The 22,446-nt window shown below is 38.9% G+C and overlaps 1 protein-coding gene across 3 annotated transcripts in view; it reads right to left on the bottom strand.

The window, feature by feature from the left end:
- Nucleotides 1-94: 94 nt before the first annotated feature.
- TANK (TRAF family member associated NFKB activator) overlaps nucleotides 95-22,446 on the bottom strand; it is a 39,959-nt gene continuing 17,607 nt past the window's right edge. For all 3 annotated transcript variants that reach the window (XM_043505185.1, XM_043505184.1, XM_043505186.1), the window contains 7 exons: nucleotides 22,034-22,164; nucleotides 13,853-14,032; nucleotides 12,114-12,190; nucleotides 9,501-9,619; nucleotides 6,617-7,197; nucleotides 1,439-1,844; nucleotides 95-1,309 (listed from right to left, as the gene is read on the bottom strand). In XM_043505185.1, coding sequence (XP_043361120.1) covers nucleotides 1,650-1,844; nucleotides 6,617-7,197; nucleotides 9,501-9,619; nucleotides 12,114-12,190; nucleotides 13,853-14,032; nucleotides 22,034-22,164 — 1,283 coding nt within the window. In that variant the 3' untranslated portion in view covers nucleotides 95-1,309; nucleotides 1,439-1,649. The remainder of the gene's footprint in view (nucleotides 1,310-1,438; nucleotides 1,845-6,616; nucleotides 7,198-9,500; nucleotides 9,620-12,113; nucleotides 12,191-13,852; nucleotides 14,033-22,033; nucleotides 22,165-22,446) is intronic.

Genomic DNA, 22,446 nt, shown 5'->3' with positions numbered 1-22,446 from the left:
TTGCGCCCAAAGACGTGCCCGCCTCAGACCCTTCCACCCACGGAGCGACGTCGGAAAAGGGCTTTTAACAAACGCACTCTCCAGCTCACACGAGCAGACAAGCACTGTACCCTGTACTTTATTACACTACAGCATCAGCCAAGAGCTAGTCACATACACAGCAGGCACTTAAAACTACGGTAAATAGTTGTAGAAAAATATTTAGTGTAGGAGCCACTGGTTCCAGTGACTTAAAAATCCACTTCTAAAAATGATGCAAATTCATATTTCCCTTAGCTTTGTAAAATGGTGACCATCACCGCCTAAATCTTTGAAAAGAGAGAAGTTAGGGCGATGCTTACCTGGAGCTATAGAATATATATTAATGCTTACAACCACTTTGGTCTGGACTGGAACTGTCCAGTCAAATTGCAGACGGCTCTGGTGGAAGAGATCCTTGCACGTCAACTGTTTAAAAACAAAAGGCAAGCTAGCTGATCTAGCATTCATAAAATACATGCACACAGCCATCAAAATTTAAAATTGTAGTTTAAAAGTGATTTCTAGTCCGAGAGAGATTATTTTGGTCTGAAGACTTGTGTTCAATTTTTAAAAAAAATTCCCTCGTTTTTTGAGTAACAGCCAGTAGGGAACCACAAGAAATGCTATTCTCTTTTGAACGTGTAGTTTTGGGGGAAAGCGTAACCTGGTTCATCTCATCGTCTCTCTACATAAAAGAATGCGTCAGCTCCCACAGAGGAATAGGTATTTTCCATGAGTTACGAATGCTAACAATATACGTTATTTAACAGTGCACCTCTGCCAAAGATACATACCATTGCTATCTTCATTTTAGCCAGAGAGCGCGAGTATTGTTTTGTATCTGAGACAAATCTGTTTACACTGATTTCTGCCAGTGATGTAATAAACAGAAGACAACTGTATCTTAAGTATGACATACCTGTTACTTGGCTGCTCTAGTGATTTTTATAAGAACCTTATCTGCAATATAAATACAAACACTGAACCTGTCTTGAGTCAAATTTAGAGATTCTGCCCTAGCCTTTCAGATATTCTTGGGGCCTGTTCCTGCTCCTATTTACTACAATAGGAGTAGGATCAGGCCCTAGGGTACTGAGGAAAATGGATAGGACTGCTCACACTTTATCTTCCCAAATTAAAGGCCAAGTTCTGCAAACATGTACTCATGCAAGTAGTCCTTACTTACACAAGCAGTCATTAATTATTGTGGAACTACTCAGGTGAAGATAACTTGCGTAAGAAAAGGTTTGTAGGATCAGGCCCAAAGCTCATATTGCAACATGACATACTGAAGTGAAACTTTAGAGACTAACAAATTTATTTGAGCATGCTCAAATAAATTTGTTAGTCTCTAAGGTGCCACAAGTACTCCTTTTCTTTTTGCGAATACAGACTAACACGGCTGCTACTCTGAAACCTGAAGTGAAACTGAATTACAGTTTTCTACTGGCTAACTTAAAATGTGTAAAATTACAAATGTTAAATGTAATTTTAAAAAATTGAAATGAACTTAACAGAAAAACAGTTTCAGTGACATTATGAACATAGTCTTAATTCTAAAATTAACACACTCACTTGAATTAAAAACATATACAAAAGTGCAACCCAGTATCTCTACGAAGTCTTATTCAGCTTGCTTCCGGATACATTGATTGTTCTTTAAAGTGTGAATTAAGATGCCTGAGAAAATCCCCCCTGGATGTAGTAGATGGTGGGAAAACTTTTTGACAGAATTCACATATTCCAGACTGCTTCAGTTCTGAGTCTGTATAATCTTGTGCCAGTAAGTTATTATCTTGAGTGTGATATGGCTTCCAGAAGGGCTGGGGGGGGGGGGAAAAAGGCAAAAAAGTTATTGTGTTTTAAATGAATACAGTTCTAAATATTAAAAAAAAAAAAAGTTACCAGCATTTGTTTTGCACTAGTTAGATTTTGTACATACATGATATATTTTAACAACAAAAATGGCATCTCTGGTTCTCATTACATTAAAAATAAAGAAAAGAAAGACTTCACATTTGGCAAAGTAAAAGAATCAGAAGGAAACTAAACATTTATACATTTACATCTGCAAACACTGTGTCAAATACAAGAATAGAAGTCAGATTTTAAAAAACACTCATGAGAATCAACTAAAGCTTCCTTTGTCAACAATGTCAGTGTAATAAATACTAAGGCTTTTTATGGACTTCAAATATATCACTGTAGGAAAACTAAACCATGGCATCTGTAGTCTCTGTACTAAGATACTGTATAAACATTCCTGTACAGATAATATTGCCCTTTTTAGAAAAAAGCAATATACATTTTACATTAGAGTACAGCATAGGTTTACCATACAAGACTAACATGAGGAAGATTTTATTTTACATTCCCCCTATTGGAATGTATCTAGTTTTCAATTTAATCAGAAAGCAATCACCCTGGCAATATAGGGTAATTTATATTTTACCTCTGTATTATCCGTTGCTAATATTACAATAATGAAATTAAATTAATCCTTAACCTCCCTTTGCACTCCTCATTTCTTCATCACAAAGACTGTGTGGCCTGAGATGTCGGAGTCTCTGCTTCTTCTTCCTACTTGGCATCAAGTTATAAGCCAAAGTGCACTCAAACTGAATGGCAGCAAGTAAGTGGCAGGAGAGATTGCTACAGTCTTTTTGCTATAACCTCACGTATGCTCAGAAGGGAAAGAGTATTTTGGCAGTAGAAAGGCAAGCCGTTTCCCTTGAAGTTAAGTCTCTTGCTGTCCATCCCCATAAAAGAGCTTCAATTTTCATGTTCCCAAACTTTGCCAGGCTAAAAAGCAGGTGCTTAATCCTCCAGTGGCAACAAACTGTGCTACCAACCTGGCTTTCACAGTGGTTAATTCTTATTTCTAAACCAAATGCAGTTTCTTTTAGGAGTTAATTCCCTTCCTAAACAATGTTTAGCATTTCAGGGGGCTGTTGTTCATTAATAATTAAGTGTAATTACATCACTTCCTTCTGCAATACAATCTACTGATTGTATATCGTGGGTAGTTGATGTAAATTTCATATGAAATTTGTCTAGACACTAACATACTTTTAAATATTCCTACAGAAGTGTGTTTGTAGTTACTCACTTGCAACACCATCTTGAATAAACTGGCATTTTTAATAACCATATAAAGAGGCATGATATTTAAAGTGGCCAAAAAAGTTCTTGTAAAATTTGCTGAAATGTATTGGGGACAAAGTAAGGTTCTAATCTTACAATCTGGAACTACCAGGCCTAGATACCAATCCAGAAAAACCCACTTCATACCACAGACATCTTGGGGACTTAAGCATGTGCTTAAGAGCTTCCCTGAATAGGGATAGATTTAAGGAGATGCTTAAGCATTATGCTGAATTGGGATCTTAAGCATCTATTTAACTGTCTTCAAGCAACAGTAGTCCCATTACAGTCAATGGACTATTCATGTGCCTAAAATTATGCATTTTAAATGATTTTCTGAATTGTGGCCTCGGTAGGGTTGGCAGTCCCACTAAATAAAGCACTGCATCAATAATTAATATTTGTGGAATCAGACGTTAAGTTGTAAATGTGTGCACATATGTACAAACACAGTTAACTATAAATCTGTAAAGTCTTAGGTCCAATAAGATGCATGTTTATTGTAATCTGCCATATGTTTCAATCACATTGTTTTCAAAGAGGTAGTATATCCTAACAGGGCCACCCAGATGGAGAAAAGGGAGGAGGAGAGGAGAGGAAAGGAAAAGGGACTTTTTGCAGGGGGCCCCCCTAAACTGAATAGCATTGTGACTGGGCGCATGGGGTTGCAGTGCCACTCAGGTTTGGCACTGTGACCCCGTGTAGCAGCTCACAATGCCCAGGGTGGGTAGCCAGCGCCAGCCCCAGCCCCGCAGTACAAGAGCCACTGCTACACAGTAAGCGTGGGGTAGGCTCACTCTCCACACCCAACCGCTGCAGCCTCCCCTCAGTGTTTTTGCACCCTTATTTTTTTGGGGGGGGCGTGAGGGAGGAGGGGAAGGGGAGACTGTTTCAGATTTTGTCCCAGGCCTCCAAAATCTTTGTGCAGCCCTGTACCCTATGGAAACAGCACTGAGTTTTCCATTTAACATCCATAAAACAGGAAAAAGCTAAAATTTACCACAAACTGAGAGCAGCAGCTCCAAAGGTTCATTGTTGCCAAATATATTGTATTTTAAGGGGTTGTTCCATCTTATAAATTAACATATATAGTAAATATGATAAAGTCCTAGTCTATACTAGGGGAGAAAAAAAAAATCCAGCATGTAATTCACCACTGTTGGCGCTCCACCAGTAGCAACTATAGACAGGGCGCAGGCAGGCCTCCAAGTACTTGGAATAGGTATCAACAGGGCTTGGATGTTTATTACTAGTCCCTATATGACAAGGTGGTAAAAAAGATCTGGGCACTGTCTAAACTAGAGCACAACTGCTGCAGCTACACCCAGTGAAGAGAATTACATGCCCAAGTTTTGCCAATGTGAATACAGCGTAAAGAAGTTGTATTCATCTAACTGGATGATACTTCAGCACTTGAACTCAGCTAAGAGCAAATCTCTAACCCTATATACAGTAAAAAGACATCAGATCAATTCAATTCACCCAAAACAAAATGCATGAAAACATTTTGGGGAAACAGTTAAATAATATACATCACCTTTATTTAAATATACACACATGTATATTTAATGGATTCTAAAGTAATATTGGCTTCTGTCAAAAACTTCTGGATAAGATGCAACATTTTAATCAATGTCCTTGTGTTCTACTTTGCTACACGGATACAACTTATAAATATTGAAACTATTTTGTATTGCCAGTTTTCTTTTTAAATGTAACATTCAATATTAAAATCTCCCCATAGAGCTGTAATATTGGTCATTCACATTCTAAAATGATACCCTCAAACTAAAGTAATTTCCTTATTTTTCACAAATACCAATTATCTAACCCTATGCTCTCTTGTCCACCAACTCTCCTGCACTTTTAAAGCTGCATACTTCCCTATCAACTTGTAATCACACACCAGCTGTTTCACTTGCTGTAATATACAATGCAGGGTGCCATCTATTGAAAAATGAATTCACAGACTAGCTAGTAAAAGAACAAGCAGGAGAGATAATGGAGAAAAAGGGGAAAAAAAATCAACCCAACAAGTAGTAGAATGGATGCTTCATAGATCCACAGGAATTCTACTTGTAATAAAAAAGTTGTTTAATTTCTTTTACTCAGTCCCAACTATAACTGAGAATTTGGAGGAAAATAAAGTACCATAAAAAGAGTATGTAATTAATAATTCAGGATAAAATTAAAATCTACCACAGCACAAACAATATCTCGAAAATATAATCACACACTTTGAACAATGAATCTATGATAATTAAAAAAATAAATTATGTAAATCAGCACTACAAATCTCGGATTCTCTGCCAAAAATTTTCAGAAATTAAATTTAAGACTAAGGTAGACAGTAGAACTAGGCTGGGTCAGTTTTAAGAATACATCTACAGCATCTGAGGATCTCTAGAGCAAGGTAAATGTTATTTTAGCCTCACAGCTCCTCTTTTCCTTATTTTAAAGGCAAAGTTGAGGCACAGCGTGATTAAGGCAATTTGCCCAAGGTCAAAGGGAATAACTGGAAGATCTGAGAAGAAAATGCAAAAATCCTAAATATCAATATCTGCTCTAGCCTTTGGATAACACTTCCTCCTATGAGAAAGGGACAAAAAGTGAAATCCTGGCCCTATTAAAGTCAATGGAAGTTTTGCCATTGACTTCAATGGAGCCAGGATGTCATCCAAAGGCTCTGATTAAGCAGAGCACTCAATGGGACTGACACACAATTGTTTTGCTGAATTTGGCCAAAGGGCCTTATTTTCAGAGATACTGAGCATCTACAGCTCACGCTGAATTCAGCTGGAGTTCTGGACGTTCATACTTCAGAAAAATCACACCTCTAGTGTCTACTTAAAAAGTAGATATACATTTGCCTGTATTTCCTTAAGTTTCCATTTATGACTATTTGTGGAAATACATATTTTCCTATTCTACAAGTACTTCTAAAGTATTTTATCCCTTTTAAGTTGTTCTGTGTTTGTCCCTCATTAGATCTAAAGATAATTCCTTCTGGGGAAAAAAAAAAAAAAAATCTGGTATTTTTTTAAAAATAGCACATGCCCAAATGTTCAATTGTACATTTTTGAAAAGTTTAGAGATGCACATTATTTGATTCTATGGAATAAATACTTGGGTAAAGAGAAGTTTTGGATAGTTGTGATTAAAATCAATTTTGCAATGGATATAGAAACAGTTACTTAATATCTTCCTGAAGTGAAATTTGTGCAAACATCTATATTCTTAAATCTAATTTAATGCCTCCATTATTTCACTGAAAATGTAGTTAATGTACACAAAATTTAGTGTCAGAAAGCAGATCTACATAAAAATCAAATGTTCACCATATATATGGTGTGATTCATATAGGTTTCATTCCTGCCTGAAAGACCTTTGCACAGCACTTGTTTAAATGAAATATTAATCTTTAAAATATACAATATCAATATAAAGATACCTGCTGAGGTCCTCTGACAGCCCTCCCAGTGGCTTCTGAAGAGGGAAAATTTAATTCAGTGGCATCTTGATTTGTGTACGGATGTACAAGTTTTGTACCAATGTCTGCTGTTTTCAAACATGGGGTTTTGTCCCGAGTATTCTGTTTGAGCATGGTTGTATGGCTTGGGGGTTTTGTTTTGTCAAGTGTAGTTAGGTTTTGCATAGTTATGTGGTCAACTGCATGAGTTTCAAATGGGTTACATTCCAATTTACTCCGGTTCATAGTATGGTCTTCATGCTTCATGTTAAAATGATGATCTTGAAGTATATTTTCAGCTATTGCAGTACAAGGAACTGTTGGTTTATCTGGAGTGCTCTGTAAGAAAGTAGAGTCATTGTCTGTAGGTGGAAACTTGACATTCAATTTAGAAAGTGATTCTACAGAGTTGTCTTCCTCATCTTGGCCCACTCCTCTTGGTGTGATAGATGTTGTGCATGATACACCTCTATTTATATCTGGTTTAACCTGAGGTTTAAAAAGTTCTTCTGCTTGTTCATCAGTTTTATCAGTACACTGAATAGGCATGGAAAACGGAATTTCTGTAAAGGGGAAAAAAGGAAATTGTCAGACGCCGTATATGGAAATAATATTTCAAAGTAATTGTTAAAGCACAGATGACGTGTGGATCAGTTATTTTTCTTGATTCTCTTTCCTGGTTTTTTTAGAATATGTTCCTGAAGCCAATAATTTGAGGGATGCTCCCACCCTCGTCACCCCATTCAAGAATGATAGCCTAAGGGCAAAAAAACCCAGAATGTGAAACAACAGAGCTTGATTAATTTACTCTAACAATTCTATCCCTCTTAGGTTGCCCCATATTCTCAACACACACTCACGTACATTTACTACAGTGTTCTGACAGAAATAGCTGTAACTCAAGATATTGTTTTATGGAGTGCCAACAGTGTGATAGGCACTGTAGTCCAAAAGTATTTGAAGTAAATAGACCTTCACGGTAGGGATGGTCTTCCTCCGTGTTTGAGAGCTCTCAGTGCATTCGAGAACTACAAATAATAATCTACATATTTACTGCTAATCAAGTTGGGGAATAGTTTTACTATATATTTCATGTGTGCAAAGTCCTCCTGAAATCACTCCAATCTATGGTGATAGACACCATATAAATTCACAGGCAGAAACCGGCATGGTAAGTCTACTGCTTTCTATACTACAGATATATATTTTTTTAAAATTATAGGGTGAATTTGCCCCTTCTAAAACTAGTTATAGTCATGTAGGTCCCAGATATGAGACACACAAGTTTGGTGAGGTAATATCTTTTTATTGGGCCAACTTCTGCTTTTCAGCTACCCAGAGCTCTTCTTCAGGTCTGGGGAAGAGCTCAGTGTGGTTGAAAGCTTGTCTCTCTCACCAACAGAAGTTGGGCCAATAAAATATTACCTCACCCAACTTGTCTCTTCCTGAATGAGGCAGAGAATCTTTTAACGCGAAAAAGAGGACATATTGTTTTTCTACACAAACAATACACAATAATGTAGTGTCAAAAAAACCCGCAGAAATAAATTTTACAGGCATCTATTAATTAGCTGGAAGCAGCTTGACAGATACCCAGAACTTTGGAATATCAGGTCTCTTATTTACATATTAAAATATGGATTTAGGAGCATAACTTTAGACTCTTTCAGTATTTTCTTTTCGGCATTTGATGTCCAGGTTTAGCTGAAGTAGATACTTGTACATATTGATTTCAGCTGAGTACAGCCATAAGTGGGTACCATTAAAATTTTATCTTTTTAATTGTTATCTATGAGAAATTATCACAAATATGGTTACCATTTAACAGTTAGACAGTGAATACAAGTTTTAAGGGAGTCCAATGTACATCTTATTAGGACTGGAAGTCACGTTATTAATAAATATATATCACAGTCATGATCACTACTTCGTTGTACTTGCCTCAAGAAAAGACAAAACATCAACTTTGGAATAACTTGCTGAGAGCCCCAAATCAGAGATAAGAGGGGCACATTTGGCACATAATAAAAGATCAACTTTCATCTACCCTTTCCCCCCCTGGAAGTCATGGACCACTAGCTCTTATTTCATGTGAAGTTGTAACATCTAGTTTGTCAATATGTACTGGAGACATCTGCAGGGAGCTGGAAGAGTAAGGTAAATAATTTTTTTTGTGAGGGCTTGAAAAGCAGTCTATACAACCCTATCAGGACCTGATCCTGCTGTCTTACTAGCACGCAAAAGCTAATGAAACTACTTCTAGTATTATATACTATGTCCAATATAAGTGTTAGCAGGATCAGGCTCATAGGACCTAGTCCAGTTCTCGCTGAAGTCAGTTTTTCCACTGATTTTGGTGAGAGTTGGACCTTTAGTCTTTATAATAATAAATACATAAATTAAAAAAAAAAGCGCATTTCAAATCTGCACCAGGCACTTTGTCTTAAAGTCCTCTACCTCTCCACATGCCAGCAGCCTTCTTTGACAAATGTGAGGCTGGAAATATTCATAATGGGCATTTTTATAAACAGAGCTAAATAAAAAACAAAAAAAGTGCCATCACTCAGAGCATGGTGGGGCATCAGACTGAATGAGAGCCAATGATCTACTTCAAGGGACAAAAAAAAGAAGTCACTTACATGGTGACTGCCTCTTACCCATGTAATTTGGAATGTTCCTCATACAATTCCAAAACTCATGGTGCATTTTCTTAGTGAACTGCAGAGCACCATGTGAGCAGACTTGAAAGAAGCAGATGGTAAACAGTAGAAGTACTTTCAATGTATGTGTAATTTACAGTATTTTCAAATATAAAGCAAAGCTTTCAAACAGTTGAATCACAATAAGAGCTAAAGGAAGATGTTACCATTTACAGGTTCTCTCTTTATGTTAAGTTTACTGAGTTGGTCTGTTTGCTTTCTTGCTAGTGTGCATATTCGATGACATTCTTCCTTCATCTCCTGGAAAACCATCTCTAGATCTTCCCTAAAAGTTCAATATTTTAAATCAAAAAGTGTCAGTGAGTTCAGCTCTTTCATGACCTTGAATTAAAAAAAAAAAAAATTCCACAACTGTAAGCCAGAGATAGCGTTGACTACCAGAAAAATGTTGCTGGTAGTCTTCTCCTTAAGGGGCGCACGCGCACACACACACACACACACACACACACACACACTCTCCTTTGCAAAAGCAAATGGAAGGGAAGAAAGTAGTCAAACATGATGAAATATGTAGCTTTCTAGTCATATCACATGCATAGGCCCCCTGCATGGAAATGATGGAATGGAGCAATAAACCTTTATAGGCCAGGGATTCAAAGGAAACCTGAGCCACAGACCTTTCGTGTTTCACCGAGTTCCCTCCAGCATTGGCAGCACAACACATCCTTGGCAATTATAGTGCTTCTGTGTTTATGCGAGGGTCAGTCCAGAGAAATTAGCGAATGCTGTTGTGAACAAATATTATTTCTCATTTTTGCTGTGGACTTTAGTCCATGCAGGAAAGGAAATATGCTATGCAAAAGCAGCTGTTCCCTGGCTCCCTCCTCTGCTTGCTTATGTGACATTTTTGCAGAGGGCTGGAGAACTCCTCACTTAGGCTACGTCTACATTGGCTATTGAAAGACAAAACTTTTGTCTTTCAGAGGTGTTTAAAACAAACAAACAACAAAAACCACACCCCCTTGAAAGACAAAAAAGTTTTACGGGCGACAAGCGCCAGTGTGAACAGCGCTTTGTCAGCAGGAGCACTCTCCTGCAGACAATGCAAACGCTGCTCGTTGCAGGTGGAAGTTTGTCAGCAGCAGAACCAACAAACAGCGGCTACATGGCATGACTTTTAGAGGCACGGCTGTAGTGACACAGCCATGTCACTAAAGCTGTGTAGTGTAGACATGGCGTCCGTTGCCATTCCCTTCTGCACATCCTAGCTTTTTTCTCTTGCTTTTTTTTCCCCTCAGGGCCTTTCACAGGTTCCTAAATGGCTGTCAAATACTTAGTAAAATCACACTAAGAATGGAAAACATAGCTCTTCATACAAGTGCAGTTTTTGGCTTCTTGAAAAACATGGCATATTACATTATCCTGCTAACTTATGCATCACAAATACTTGAATTGAGGCACATGAGACCACACACTAATAAAGCGTAAGTTCCTAGAACTTGCAAAAAGGACTTTTAGTTAAAGGTGAACTGAAGATTTAAGGTGGGGTAGGAGAGAGACTCAGAGTGTGTGTGTCTTATTTTGCTCCTTTATGCCACAGGGTTTTTTTTGTTGCTTTTATCAAAAGGTTTTTCTTTGTGTGTTTTTATTCACCCTACTGCAGTTTGGGCTATTAAGTGCTGCCTTCCTCGTTTTGCTGGAGGTGTCCTTTGGAGGACCCAGAGATGTGGATTAGGAACTCACTCAGAAGAATGAGGACAGCTGGTGAGTGGTTTTAGTATTCATTCCAACTGTTTCTCAGGTGTTTCAGTTTGTTAGTAGTTAAACATACCAAACTCCACTCAAAGCTTTAAATAGTCTGATACCATAGATATTTTATTCAATCAGATTTCACTTGCTTCTCTCTGATGCCATATCATAATCCTGCAAATTCTCCAGTCACGCATAGCCTTGCGAGAAGAACTGGGCATACAAGAGCTGAATTTTAATGTAAAAAAACATGAGCCGGGGGGGGGGGGAGGGGAAGGAAGAGGGGGAGAGAAAAGGGAATAATTTTTTTTTTTAAAAGACACTTCAAATAAGCTCTAGAAAAAAATAAAAGTAGCAAAAAGCACAATCCCATTTTTTCACCCCATGTGACTCCTTTAAGACTCTCCCTCTAAATGATCCTTCAGCAAAGGTTGGTAAAAACCTGCCTTAGGTCTACACTTTTCACAAGAGAATATTACTAAGGCTCTGGTCAACTCCCTTCACCATAAAACATGCAGAAGGGCAATACTCACTTATTAAATACAGCGAGGTTCAGTTTCATACACCTCTGTGATGCCGACTTTTCATTATTCAGGGATCACAAGGCCTCCTCTGCATTGTGGGCAGAGGCTCCATAACTAAACCTGGTCCCAAACACTCAGATTTGGAACCATAAAGTTGAAGGATTAGTCGCTTGTGCAATCTGTTGAGCCCTCTCCTGGCAGCACTGCCCTTCTATGCTGCACTAGTTATTCCAGCATGGCTGCATGTTCGCCCTCAAAAGGAGTTAAGGCTGATACAATAACCAGCATTAACATCCATAGCTATTTCCCATGGAGCTTAAACCCCTGCTGCATCAAGTAGTTTTTTCTTCCTCCTGATATATCCCTGAATATCCACAGAACGCCAGCTATGCGTCCACATGCCACACAGGCTCTGCTTCCATCCCTACGATGCTTCTGGACCCTTTTCTGTTCTTTCTGTATTGTGAAAAGAGAGGGAAGCAGCTGGCCTTATTACTTTTTAGCAAATGTGAACATTTTTTACAAAAACGCTGTAAAATTATTTACCTTTCATGCACAGTTAAAATACCAGGGATCCCTGGAGATAAATCCTGTCTAGCTGGAGCAATCTTCGTATGTTTAATCTTAAAGTAAAACATGGGATTAGGGATCTTGTTCTGATGTACGAATTTCAATTCTTACATTTACATGGATTTAACACAAAGGTAAATTAACAAATGTCTCAACATTCTTCAACAATCAGCAGAACCAACTAATCTTACGTGTATCCCAAGAAGCCATTTAGAAAACAAATGTACAAGAAATCTCATGTTTCATTCTTTGATTTTAAAATCCCTTCTAGTACAAATTTGGTAATGCCACTATTTTGCCCTTATACAGAGGTTTTCATTCGAGACCACAGGCACCGACTCCGTGGGTGCTCAGAGCTGGAGCACCCATGGGGAAAAATTAGAGGATGCTCTGCACCCACCGGCAGCCAAGCTCCCCTCCTCCTTTCCCCCTGAGCATGCCCCATCCCTGCTCCTCCACCTACGTCCCAGTGTTTCCCACCCAGCTGCCAAACAGCTCTTTGGTGGTGTTAGCAAGCTCCAGACTGGGGGGAGGAGGCAGGGCCGGAGCCAGGATTTGGGCAAGGGGTTGGAATAGAGGCGGGGTCTCATGGAATAGGTGGAGTTGGGGTGGGGCTGGGGGGGGGGGTCAGGTACCCGCAGAAAAGAGGGGAAGTCGGCACCTATGTTTGAGACTCTCACAGGACTTTAATACGGGGGTAAGCATTATCCTCCTCTTTATAGGTAGGGAAGCTAATGCACAGAAGTTGTATTGTATTACAATTCAGTTTTAATCATGTATCATATCATAGGCTCATTTCTAAGGAACTGATATATTTTAAATTTCAAGACTCAATTGTCTCTAAACATTTTCAACAAGCAGATTAAAGGCTGATAAATTATCTAGCATGCTTTTATACAAGTTGTTACCTTGGACTACCACCTTGTGGATTTGACTAGTATTACATGGACTGTAAATTTCAGAGTATCAGCCGTGTTAGTCTGTATTCGCAAAAAGAAAAGGAGTACTTGTGGCACCTTAGAGACTAACAAATTTATTTGTTAGTCTCTAAGGTGCCACAAGTACTTGAAAGTACTTGAAAGCTTATGCTCTAATACATTTGTTAGTCTCTAAGGTGCCACAAGTACTCCTTTTCTTTTTATGGACTGTAAATTGTTCACTAAATATAGGCTACCCCAGTGGTTTTAAACCTTTTTTCAGTTGTGGACCCCTAAAATATTGCGAATGGAGGTGCGGACTCTTTTGGAAATCTTAGACAGTCTACAGTCCAGCAGGGATCCGTGGATCACAGGTTGAAAACCACTGCTCTACCCTGGATGTTTTTCCTGGTAAGTGAAACACCCAATCTGACCAAAAGAGTGGGATAAAAATGGAAGATTGAAGCTAGGTATAATATGCAATCCGAGTCTGAATGGTAAAGACCAACTACGATACAGCCATGTAATTTTTCTCCATCAATATAATATTTAATTGTATAACAATTTAAAATAAAAATATGAAGATAATTAAGTTGCACAAAATAAGATTCAAGTATTTTATGGCTTAACTGAAGGAACGTTACAGCTAGTGTTACTGTATATATTTTAACAATTTTCTTAGCAACTTACATACAGTTGTAATACTAAAATCTGTTAACCAGAATAATTTGTATAAAACAAAATCTTAAATAAGCATAATTATTTGCAAAGGTGTGGTGTCTCATTTTATTTACTTACCTCCATTTCATATATTGGCATATGTATGCAATCCTGTGCTTCACTTTTTTCTTTTAATCTGTTTTTTAGAAACCTTATTTCTTCTTCTTTAATGGCAATAATAGATACAAGTTTATTTTCCTTTAGAGTGTTTTCTTCCTCAGTTTGCTTCAATTTAATGCCCTCTGTTTCCAATTGTTCCTAAAGATAGCACAATTGGTTAATATTTCCAGAATAGGAAGAATATCATTATGCAACAGCCTGGGATATACTAAATTAAGTCTTGGCAACCTAAATGAAATGAGTCTTATCTACTCCCTAATGTCAAGTTTGGGTTGAAATAATTAAAAGGCCATTTAGTGCTATATACAGATATGTCTGATCATGGATAATTACTCAAAACAATTGTGTGCTGTTTTGAGTTTATAAAAGCCAAACCAGCAGATGTTCACATTAGTGTTTTAAAAAAAGTGGAAGACATTGTCTTACTTCATTAATATACACTGTGTGCAGTAACATTTAGTTTCATAGCATGCTAAACATCAAGTTACAGCAATTTTAAAGAAGGTGACAAAGTCTTCAGAGTTAATTTCTGGAGCAGTTAGAAATGTAGCTCTTTATCACTTAGATGATTTAGATTTCCAAAGACCCAAGCTGCATGCAATGCTGAAAAGATAAGGAATTAGACATTTTAAGCGTAGGCCCTATCCCAAATATCCAACCAGAATTTTGTAGAAATTAATATGTACAGAGAAAATCTATCAGGACACCAAAAGGGAGAACTTAGGGTTTTTTAGTATAAGGAAGCAATCCTTGGATTATTTCTCAGTAAAAGAATATATGGATAGCGACACAGAGACATAGTTACAACAGCTAAAAAGCTGTCTTTCCTTGAAAGTGGTAGAAATGTCTATACCCAAAGTTTCTATACTAATGGAAGCACAGGATTTCTAGAAAGTTTGAAGAGGACAATAGAAGCACTAACTACCATTATCCAGTTATGGGTATAAACACATTTAAAAAGGGGGAGTAAAAGGGAATTTGGGCAGTTATTTTTGGAAGGATTCAGGAAGCACCGTGGCAGTCAAATAAGAAAAGGCAAATTATGGAAGAGAACTATTTGAATATGGATGACTGAACTGTATTTTTAAAATGGTACAATGCAAATAGGAGACAAACATCACTTGATTCAAATTACTATTATATTTGTCCAGAAGCAACCAAATACACCAGAAATGTTCTGCTCTTATCATTTTGAAATTGGATACAAAAGTCTTTCTCTGAAACAAAATTTCAAATTGCTTTGCAAGTCATCCAAATAACAGAGTAATTCAGGTGTTTCATTTCTGAGACTTATTTTCCCACTAAAATTAAATGTTTGTTTATAAGTGCATGGATCTAACTGATCAAAATAGTTAAATAGAAACACTGTGACTTTGACCCAGGGCTGGAAAAGTCACATGCAATGTCAAGATAAATAATGTGCCAAAATGCAAGTCACACCACCTAGAAAAATAATTATTTTAAAAACAAGGTCAATGGGAAGACAGATAAAGAATGCTCAAGGGATGAGCCATATTAAGCCAGGTACCTGCCTCCAACAGGATAAAACTTAAGTAACCGAGTAAAGAATTAGGCCCAAGGTATGTCTGGTTCACCAAAACAAACAAACAAACAAAACCCCCCAAAAAACACTCCCCCCCCATGTTTTATGAAGCCTGTACATGCAAATACAATGAACTAGAAGTACAATGTGTACATGGGATGGAGGCAGATGGAGGCAATGGAGAAGGAGCCAGCCCCAGGTGTGGTGATACAAGGAGAGGAGTGTATTCAGATAATCCATTAGCAAAGTCCCAAAGAGGCTGCTGTAAGAGTAAAAAATATAGACACATTCTGGGATGAAATTTAAAGAAGACATGTTTCTATATTTAAATTTCACAATTTAAGCCAGTTAACCAAGAGTCAGTGCTCCAGGTCAGCTCATCCCGCCCCCCAAATTACCTAGTCCATAGTTGGCCTTCTCTTGCCTCAAGGAGTCACCGTCAGCTTCTTCCACTCACTGAGTGGTCAAAACAGTCTTTAAAATGGGTTCTCTCCACCGGAGGGAAACCCCTCATCTCCCTGGCTGGCTGAAGTCCTAGCAAATCCCTGATGCTCTCAATTGTCAGGACAACCCATTTCTAAGGCCATCCTCATACATCTATATATGCTGTTACCTTCCTGATTATTTCCTACAGCTAGAGGACCCTATTTTCAGGTTTGATGCTTCTGCCAGGTACTGTGGGACAGATTTCAGTACCTGTTTCCAGGACAGGCCATTAACCCCTTTCTGTGCTTGTCCAAGTTAGGATTTATACACTCCATTACAGGGAGTAGAAAGAAGTCTAGTATCCAAGGAGTCCAAGGAATGGGATGAAGAGAAAAGATGCAGCAAGAGAAGGGTTAGTCTTGACGGGACATGAAGAGATATTTGTACTCAGTTCTGAAATGGATAGAAAGTCTGAAGATTTTAGATTCATGGTCATGTGTTCCCAACTTCCAGAGAGAGATGAGATTGTTCAAAATGTGACAGCTAAATCTGAATTTGACTTAGGAGGGACTTAGGGAAAGCAAAGGAAATAATCACAAAAGTGAGAGGAGTAGAAGGCACAAAAAGTTTCTGTAGTCAAGGTAATATTTGATGTGGATCAACATTTAGTGAGTTGGGAAGCAAGTAAGAACTTTGCTGAAGTTTAAAACACAGGTTCCTGACCATTTGGGTGAGTGGTGTTTTTGGATTAAGGTATTCTTACAAGTTTTGAATGTGCTGAAGTTGAAGGAAGTTATGGTGGAGCCAGGAGTTGGATAAGGTTGAAGTTCTTAAAGAGTGAGGAAAGGGCTGTAAGAGTAAAGGTTATAAAGCATAAGGAGGTCTGAAAAACATTACACAGTAAAGTTAAAAATAAAAATGTAACAATTGTAAAGCAGGGTTAAGCATGAAATCTATTAAGTACATACATTAGAAACAGGCAAATGTGCAACAACACTTAGTTCATGGCTCCTTCAGTCCCTGCACACAGCTCTTGCAGAGTCTAAATAGGATTGTGCTCTTTTTGCTCTGGCCAAAAGTCAGGCAAAGCAAGAGGAGCACAGATTACAGGAGTGTCCCCTGAAACACAAGGTAAACACCAGAAGCAGTGTGGGAGTTGCTATGGTCTTCCTCTGGTAGGAGAACAAAGGCAATGGGGCATAAGGAAGGCAGAGAGAAGAGAAATTCAGTGGGAGAGTCACTACATACCAGCACAACAGCCTGTCTGTGTACTAAAACAAGCATCATGTTGTTGTGAAGAAGCTATTTCATCACATACTGATGAAAGTCGGCATCACTGTGTGCTGTCATGACATTACAGCAGGATACGTTTTGGGTCTCTATTTGATTATCCATCCAAGTCATGATATTGCCTTTCCCATATCTTACAGACACTAACAGTGGCAATTCAACCTTTAAGAACTAGAGTCACCAAGACTGATTGGGTCTGGGTGGCTTCAACATCAATATGATAACTCTCCCAGATTAATTTATGAATTCATGATATATTTCATATATCTTGTATCTCATGATCCCATGACAGCTATAGGACTGTCTAGATGGTATCTGGCTCAATTAACATATCTGGCCATGTACTGGGATTAGCAGCAGGGATAGAAATTATACCTTTGTCATGGAGCTCTCCATTATGACATCTTTCCCATCAGGGCATGGTAGCCTATTTTAATGGTCTGTCCTAGGAAGCTAATGGAACAGGTAAAATTTCAGATGGCCCTAAGGAAGAATGCTCGTCAGCTGACCAACTGCTATCAATGACCTTATGGGACATTAACCATCTTTTATCTCACTATAATAAGTGTCCCATTCAGCTTCAGAGGTCACCTGACTAATTCTGCTTTTCATCAGTCCAGTGGTGCACAAAGGAGGCTTAAAGCTGTCTCCGACAGGCAGGTGCAGGAGAGTCTGCAGCTGGTATAAACCCAGTGTATCAGCTATCCATCAGCTGCTCCCTCATCTCAGAGGTAGGTGGAATGGAGGAGGCATATGGGGTGGGAGGGGCTGGAACACACAGCACTCCACAGGACTGCCCCAGCTAGCATTTCTTAGAGTAGCCTCTCAGGCTGCTTTAAGTTACACGGCGGGGCGGCATTTCAGCCCCAGGATCAGGGGCACAGAATGACTACTGATAGCACAATCCTTACCACTCTGCTTATGCTCTGAACAGCTCAGAACTTAAACCACAAAGTAACTTATTGCAGCATAAAATTATTTTTGAGATTGATGCCCTGGCTGTGCCTGAGGTGTAGAAGCATTTCTTCCCTTCTGCTATAATATCTAAAGTCCTGGAATATTTCTGGGAGGAACGTGAAGAGCATGGGAAATATGGTTGTGTTGTCTTGGTTGTGGAGTCAAGTATTCATGCTTCACAGATAAATTTACACTGATTCACATGACACTGTTTGCCTTTGTGGGGAGAGCTGTGTTTAGGGGAGAGAAATCCAAGGTCTTCTTTGCTTGGGTTTCATGTAGTTTTGCCTACAAAGGTCATGGCTATCCTGGGGAGGTTTGGGCTGCGATATGAAAAGTGGACCCTTCCTAGTTGATAAGATCTATCTGGGAAATACTCAAGACCATTCCTGGAACGGAATGGGATGTTGACCCCTTGGTTTCCTAAAGGGAAGCATTGACAAATAACTCTTTAGTCCCTTCATCATTCTTTACTGTCTCTGGGTCCTCATAATTATGCCAGTTATCACCCTCTCTAATCTCCTTTTCTGACGGAAGATTGTTGAGAAGGCTGTGGTGAGGCAGTTCTGGATATAAAGGAGTCCACGGATTTCCATGACTTCATTCTGGTTTTAGCCTGGGTATGGTATAGAGACTGCACTAGTCTATTTGGTCAATCCCCTTCTGGGATGTATGAAGATCATATCAATGATAGTTCTTTCAGACCTAGGAACTAAAAATACAAGTACTTAAAGGTGAAAGGCTGACTATGAGGTGTAGCTTGCACATCTGCAGATTCCAGCAGAGAAGACAAATTTTCTCTTGAGAGGCTATGGTTTTTCCTCTGCAAGAGGATCCACAGGGATATGTTGAGCAATGCTCATATGTCCCAAGGTCACTCTCAGGTATGATTGTATAGGAATTATTCTGTCACCCCTCTTGATCAATGTATAAGAATGCCAATCTGGGAAATCTGTTTGCGTTACAATGTCAACAGAATGCAGATGAAATAGAGCCATGTTCTCAACAAGGGATACACACACAGAGGTCTTATAGGGGGTAAATTCATTCATTTAGATATTGGACTAGTTTTATAACAGGTTACATAAAAAGCACTAGCGAAGTCAGTACAAATTAAAATTTTATACAGATAATTTGTTTATACTGCTCTAAATACTATACACTGAAACGCAAGTACAGTATTTATATTCCAATTGATTTATTTTATAATTATATGGTAAAAGTGAGAAAGCAAGCAATTTTTCAACAGCAGCGTGCTGTGACACTTTTGTATTTGTATGTCTGATTGTGTAAGCAAACACACCTCACTTAAAGGCTAATTTGGAGGTACATGAGACAAAAATCAGACTCCTGAAAGGGATACAGTAATCTGGAAAGGTTGAGAATCACTACTAGCCCTGAATAGTGCAACTGTCTATCTCTGAACATCTAAGCAAACAACATTTTGAACCGCTAGAAATCAGGGATTGATCCTGTACCCATTAAAGTCAAAAACAACATTTCCATCAGCTTCAGTGGGTACAGGATTGAGCCAACAGAAAGATTCCAGTAGACCCAAGTGAAGACAATTTGTGTATTTAAGTGAAGTTCTAGAGAAGACCCGGGTAATTACATAACTGGGGAATGTTCTAAACCAGGGGTTCTCAAACTTCATTGCACTGTGACCCCTTTCTGACAACAAAAATTATGTTGGACTGCAGGAGCAGGAGACCAAAGCCTGAGCCTGCCTAAGCCCAGTCACCCTGGGGGAAAAAGCGGTGGCAAAGCCAAGCCCCACCTCCCCAGGCCAAGGGACAAAAGCCCAAGCCCTCAGCCCCAGGCAGGGGGCCTGTAACCTGAGCCCTACCGCCCGGGCTGAAGCTTTCAGGCTTGGGCTTTGGCCCTGGGCCCCAGCAAGTCTAAGCCAGCCCTGGTGACCCCATTAAACCAGGATTATGACCCACTTTGGGGTCCTGACCCACAGTTTCAGATCCACTATAAATCTAAACATTAACTAGAGACAGAATGAGGGGACACAAACTATTTTAATTTAAATACCACCACCATGGATTTACCCATACTGAATTTATACAGCTAGTGAATGAGACAGTTTTGCTAGGGATGTAGCAGAAAGGCGTTCATGTGGTGGAGGACAATGGCTGTGGATATAGTTTACCTGGTTTTGGGGAAAAAAATCTGATAGAACAAAACAAAACGGAAGTGAACTACCATACTTGGGTTGATGAAGAATTGGTGGTTCTACTGAAGACAGCGTGTACCAGAGAAGGCAATTTAGATTGGGCAGGGTGAAAAATGCAATACTAGGAGGATCAATTTTGTTCAATATATACCAAAGATCCATATTAAGTAAGCGATTAAATTTACAACGGATACACCTCTTACTCATGCACATCATTTTGTAAATCAGAGAGATACCTGAATAGTTTAGGAGCAGGTACCGATAGGTAGTTTGTGCCTCGAAAAGAAAGACAGTCTTGTGGTTAAGACACTGGACTAGAATTCAGAAGATCAAAAGTTCATTTCCCAGCTCTGCCATAGACTTCCCATGACAGTGTAAGCACATCATATAATCTTGGTGTCTCAGGTCCTTATCTGTAAAATTGGGATAATTCAGCTTCCTTTCTCCCACTCCTTTTCTCTGTCTTATTTAGATAGATTCTAAGACCCTCAAGGTAGGGGCTGTCTCTTAATATTTGTACAATACAGATTACAATGAGACCTCAATCATAGTTGGACCTCTAGGCTCTACCAGAATACACATAATAATAATGAAATTCAATACAGAGAAATGGAAAGACCTGCAAAGATGTTTTGACAAGGAGTTAACTCTCCAATTAAATTCTACTCTAATTTTCTAATTAAATACAAAGAACTACCAAGGAAATTACATTGTGGGGTTACAAGTGCTAACCCAGAGGCGGAGACCATATGAAGAGAGAATTCTTGTATGCTCCTTTCATTCTAAAATGTCCCTAATAACAACAAACTGAAAATGCTTATTAAAAAAAAAAATAAAAAAATCTCAAATTAGATTCCTACAAGATAATTAGCAACTGTCACTAATCCGATAAAATGATTTTCAAATTAACACCTCTGATTAAAATGTGCTTAGTTCACCAAAATGCAGGATCACTTTGTCCATAGCTCAGATTTAGCAAACAAATCCCCAAAATTAACTTTTTTAGTCTGAGCTTTTGGTTTTACAAGGTTTATTAAGACAACACTGTGGAGTCATGCTCAGACTGACAATTCAGCCTTATGGGATGTACAAGCCCCAGAAAATGCAGCAGGCCAACCAGTTCAGGGAAGGGATCAGCTTGGTGCACAAGGTCTGCTCTGGGTGTGGGAGCCTCATGTAAATCACTTCCTCCCTCCTGAACACTGCTGCTCTATTCTTATCCCTGCCAACCTCATGATGATGAAAACCCTTGTGTGGCTTCAGCCAGCAGCGGGTAGGGGAAGGAATACATCTAGCCAGTTTTCGCAGCAAGTCACTTCTCACCCCAATCACTTGCTGCTGCGCAGAGTTGCCAAGTCCCCATCCCCACCCCGACTGCATTGTGACAGATTCTCATTACAGGAAAGGGGAGCTCCTTCTTGACTGTCACATATGTGAGGTGAAGAAATAAGTGAGCAGACAGGTTCCCCCACCCCTTTTTTTTTCCTGAGTCAACATTATTTCCATGATCGACCCTGCCAAACAGCAACAGAACTGGAAAAAGTGAAGCCTTATCCTCAACTGGTGGAAATCAGAACAGCTCAACCAACTTTGGTGCAGCTATGATAATTGACATCAGCTGAGGATAAAGTCCAGAAGACCCTGGAAAGGGAGCAGTTCTGGGCATCTCTGAAAGCTCATTTCTCCATTAGAGCTTAAAAGCATAAATATAATAATCACATTAAAGACAATCAAGATACTGTACCTTTAAAAGTTTCTCTCTTTGCATTGCTAGTTTCAGTTTTTCATGGAGCTGATCAAAAGTTAAATTAGGGGAGGTGTCATTTCTCCATGATTCACTATCTTCAGACACTAGAATGTGGCCATGTGTGCTACCTGTAAAATAAAAACAAGTTTCTGAGCATCACCGCATTTTTTCTACCCACCAACCATGTTAGGATTTTTTTTTTTTTAAATGCATCATATGAGTTTGGTATTTTCACTGGGCCAAGTATCACTGCAGATACATATTAAGTTTATTTTAGTTTCCTTTATTGGACCTAGTATTAATCCAACAGAGGCCCAATTCTGCCCTCAAATCTCAGATGGATGGGCAAATCCAGCAATAAATACATATTTAACAAATAAGTTAACAAAAAAGAGTGCCATGTAACTTAG

The sequence above is a fragment of the Dermochelys coriacea genome, chromosome 11 (assembly GCF_009764565.3).
Source record: "Dermochelys coriacea isolate rDerCor1 chromosome 11, rDerCor1.pri.v4, whole genome shotgun sequence".
NCBI lineage: Eukaryota > Metazoa > Chordata > Testudines > Dermochelyidae > Dermochelys > Dermochelys coriacea.
This window is presented reverse-complemented; position numbering and strand designations above follow the sequence as displayed.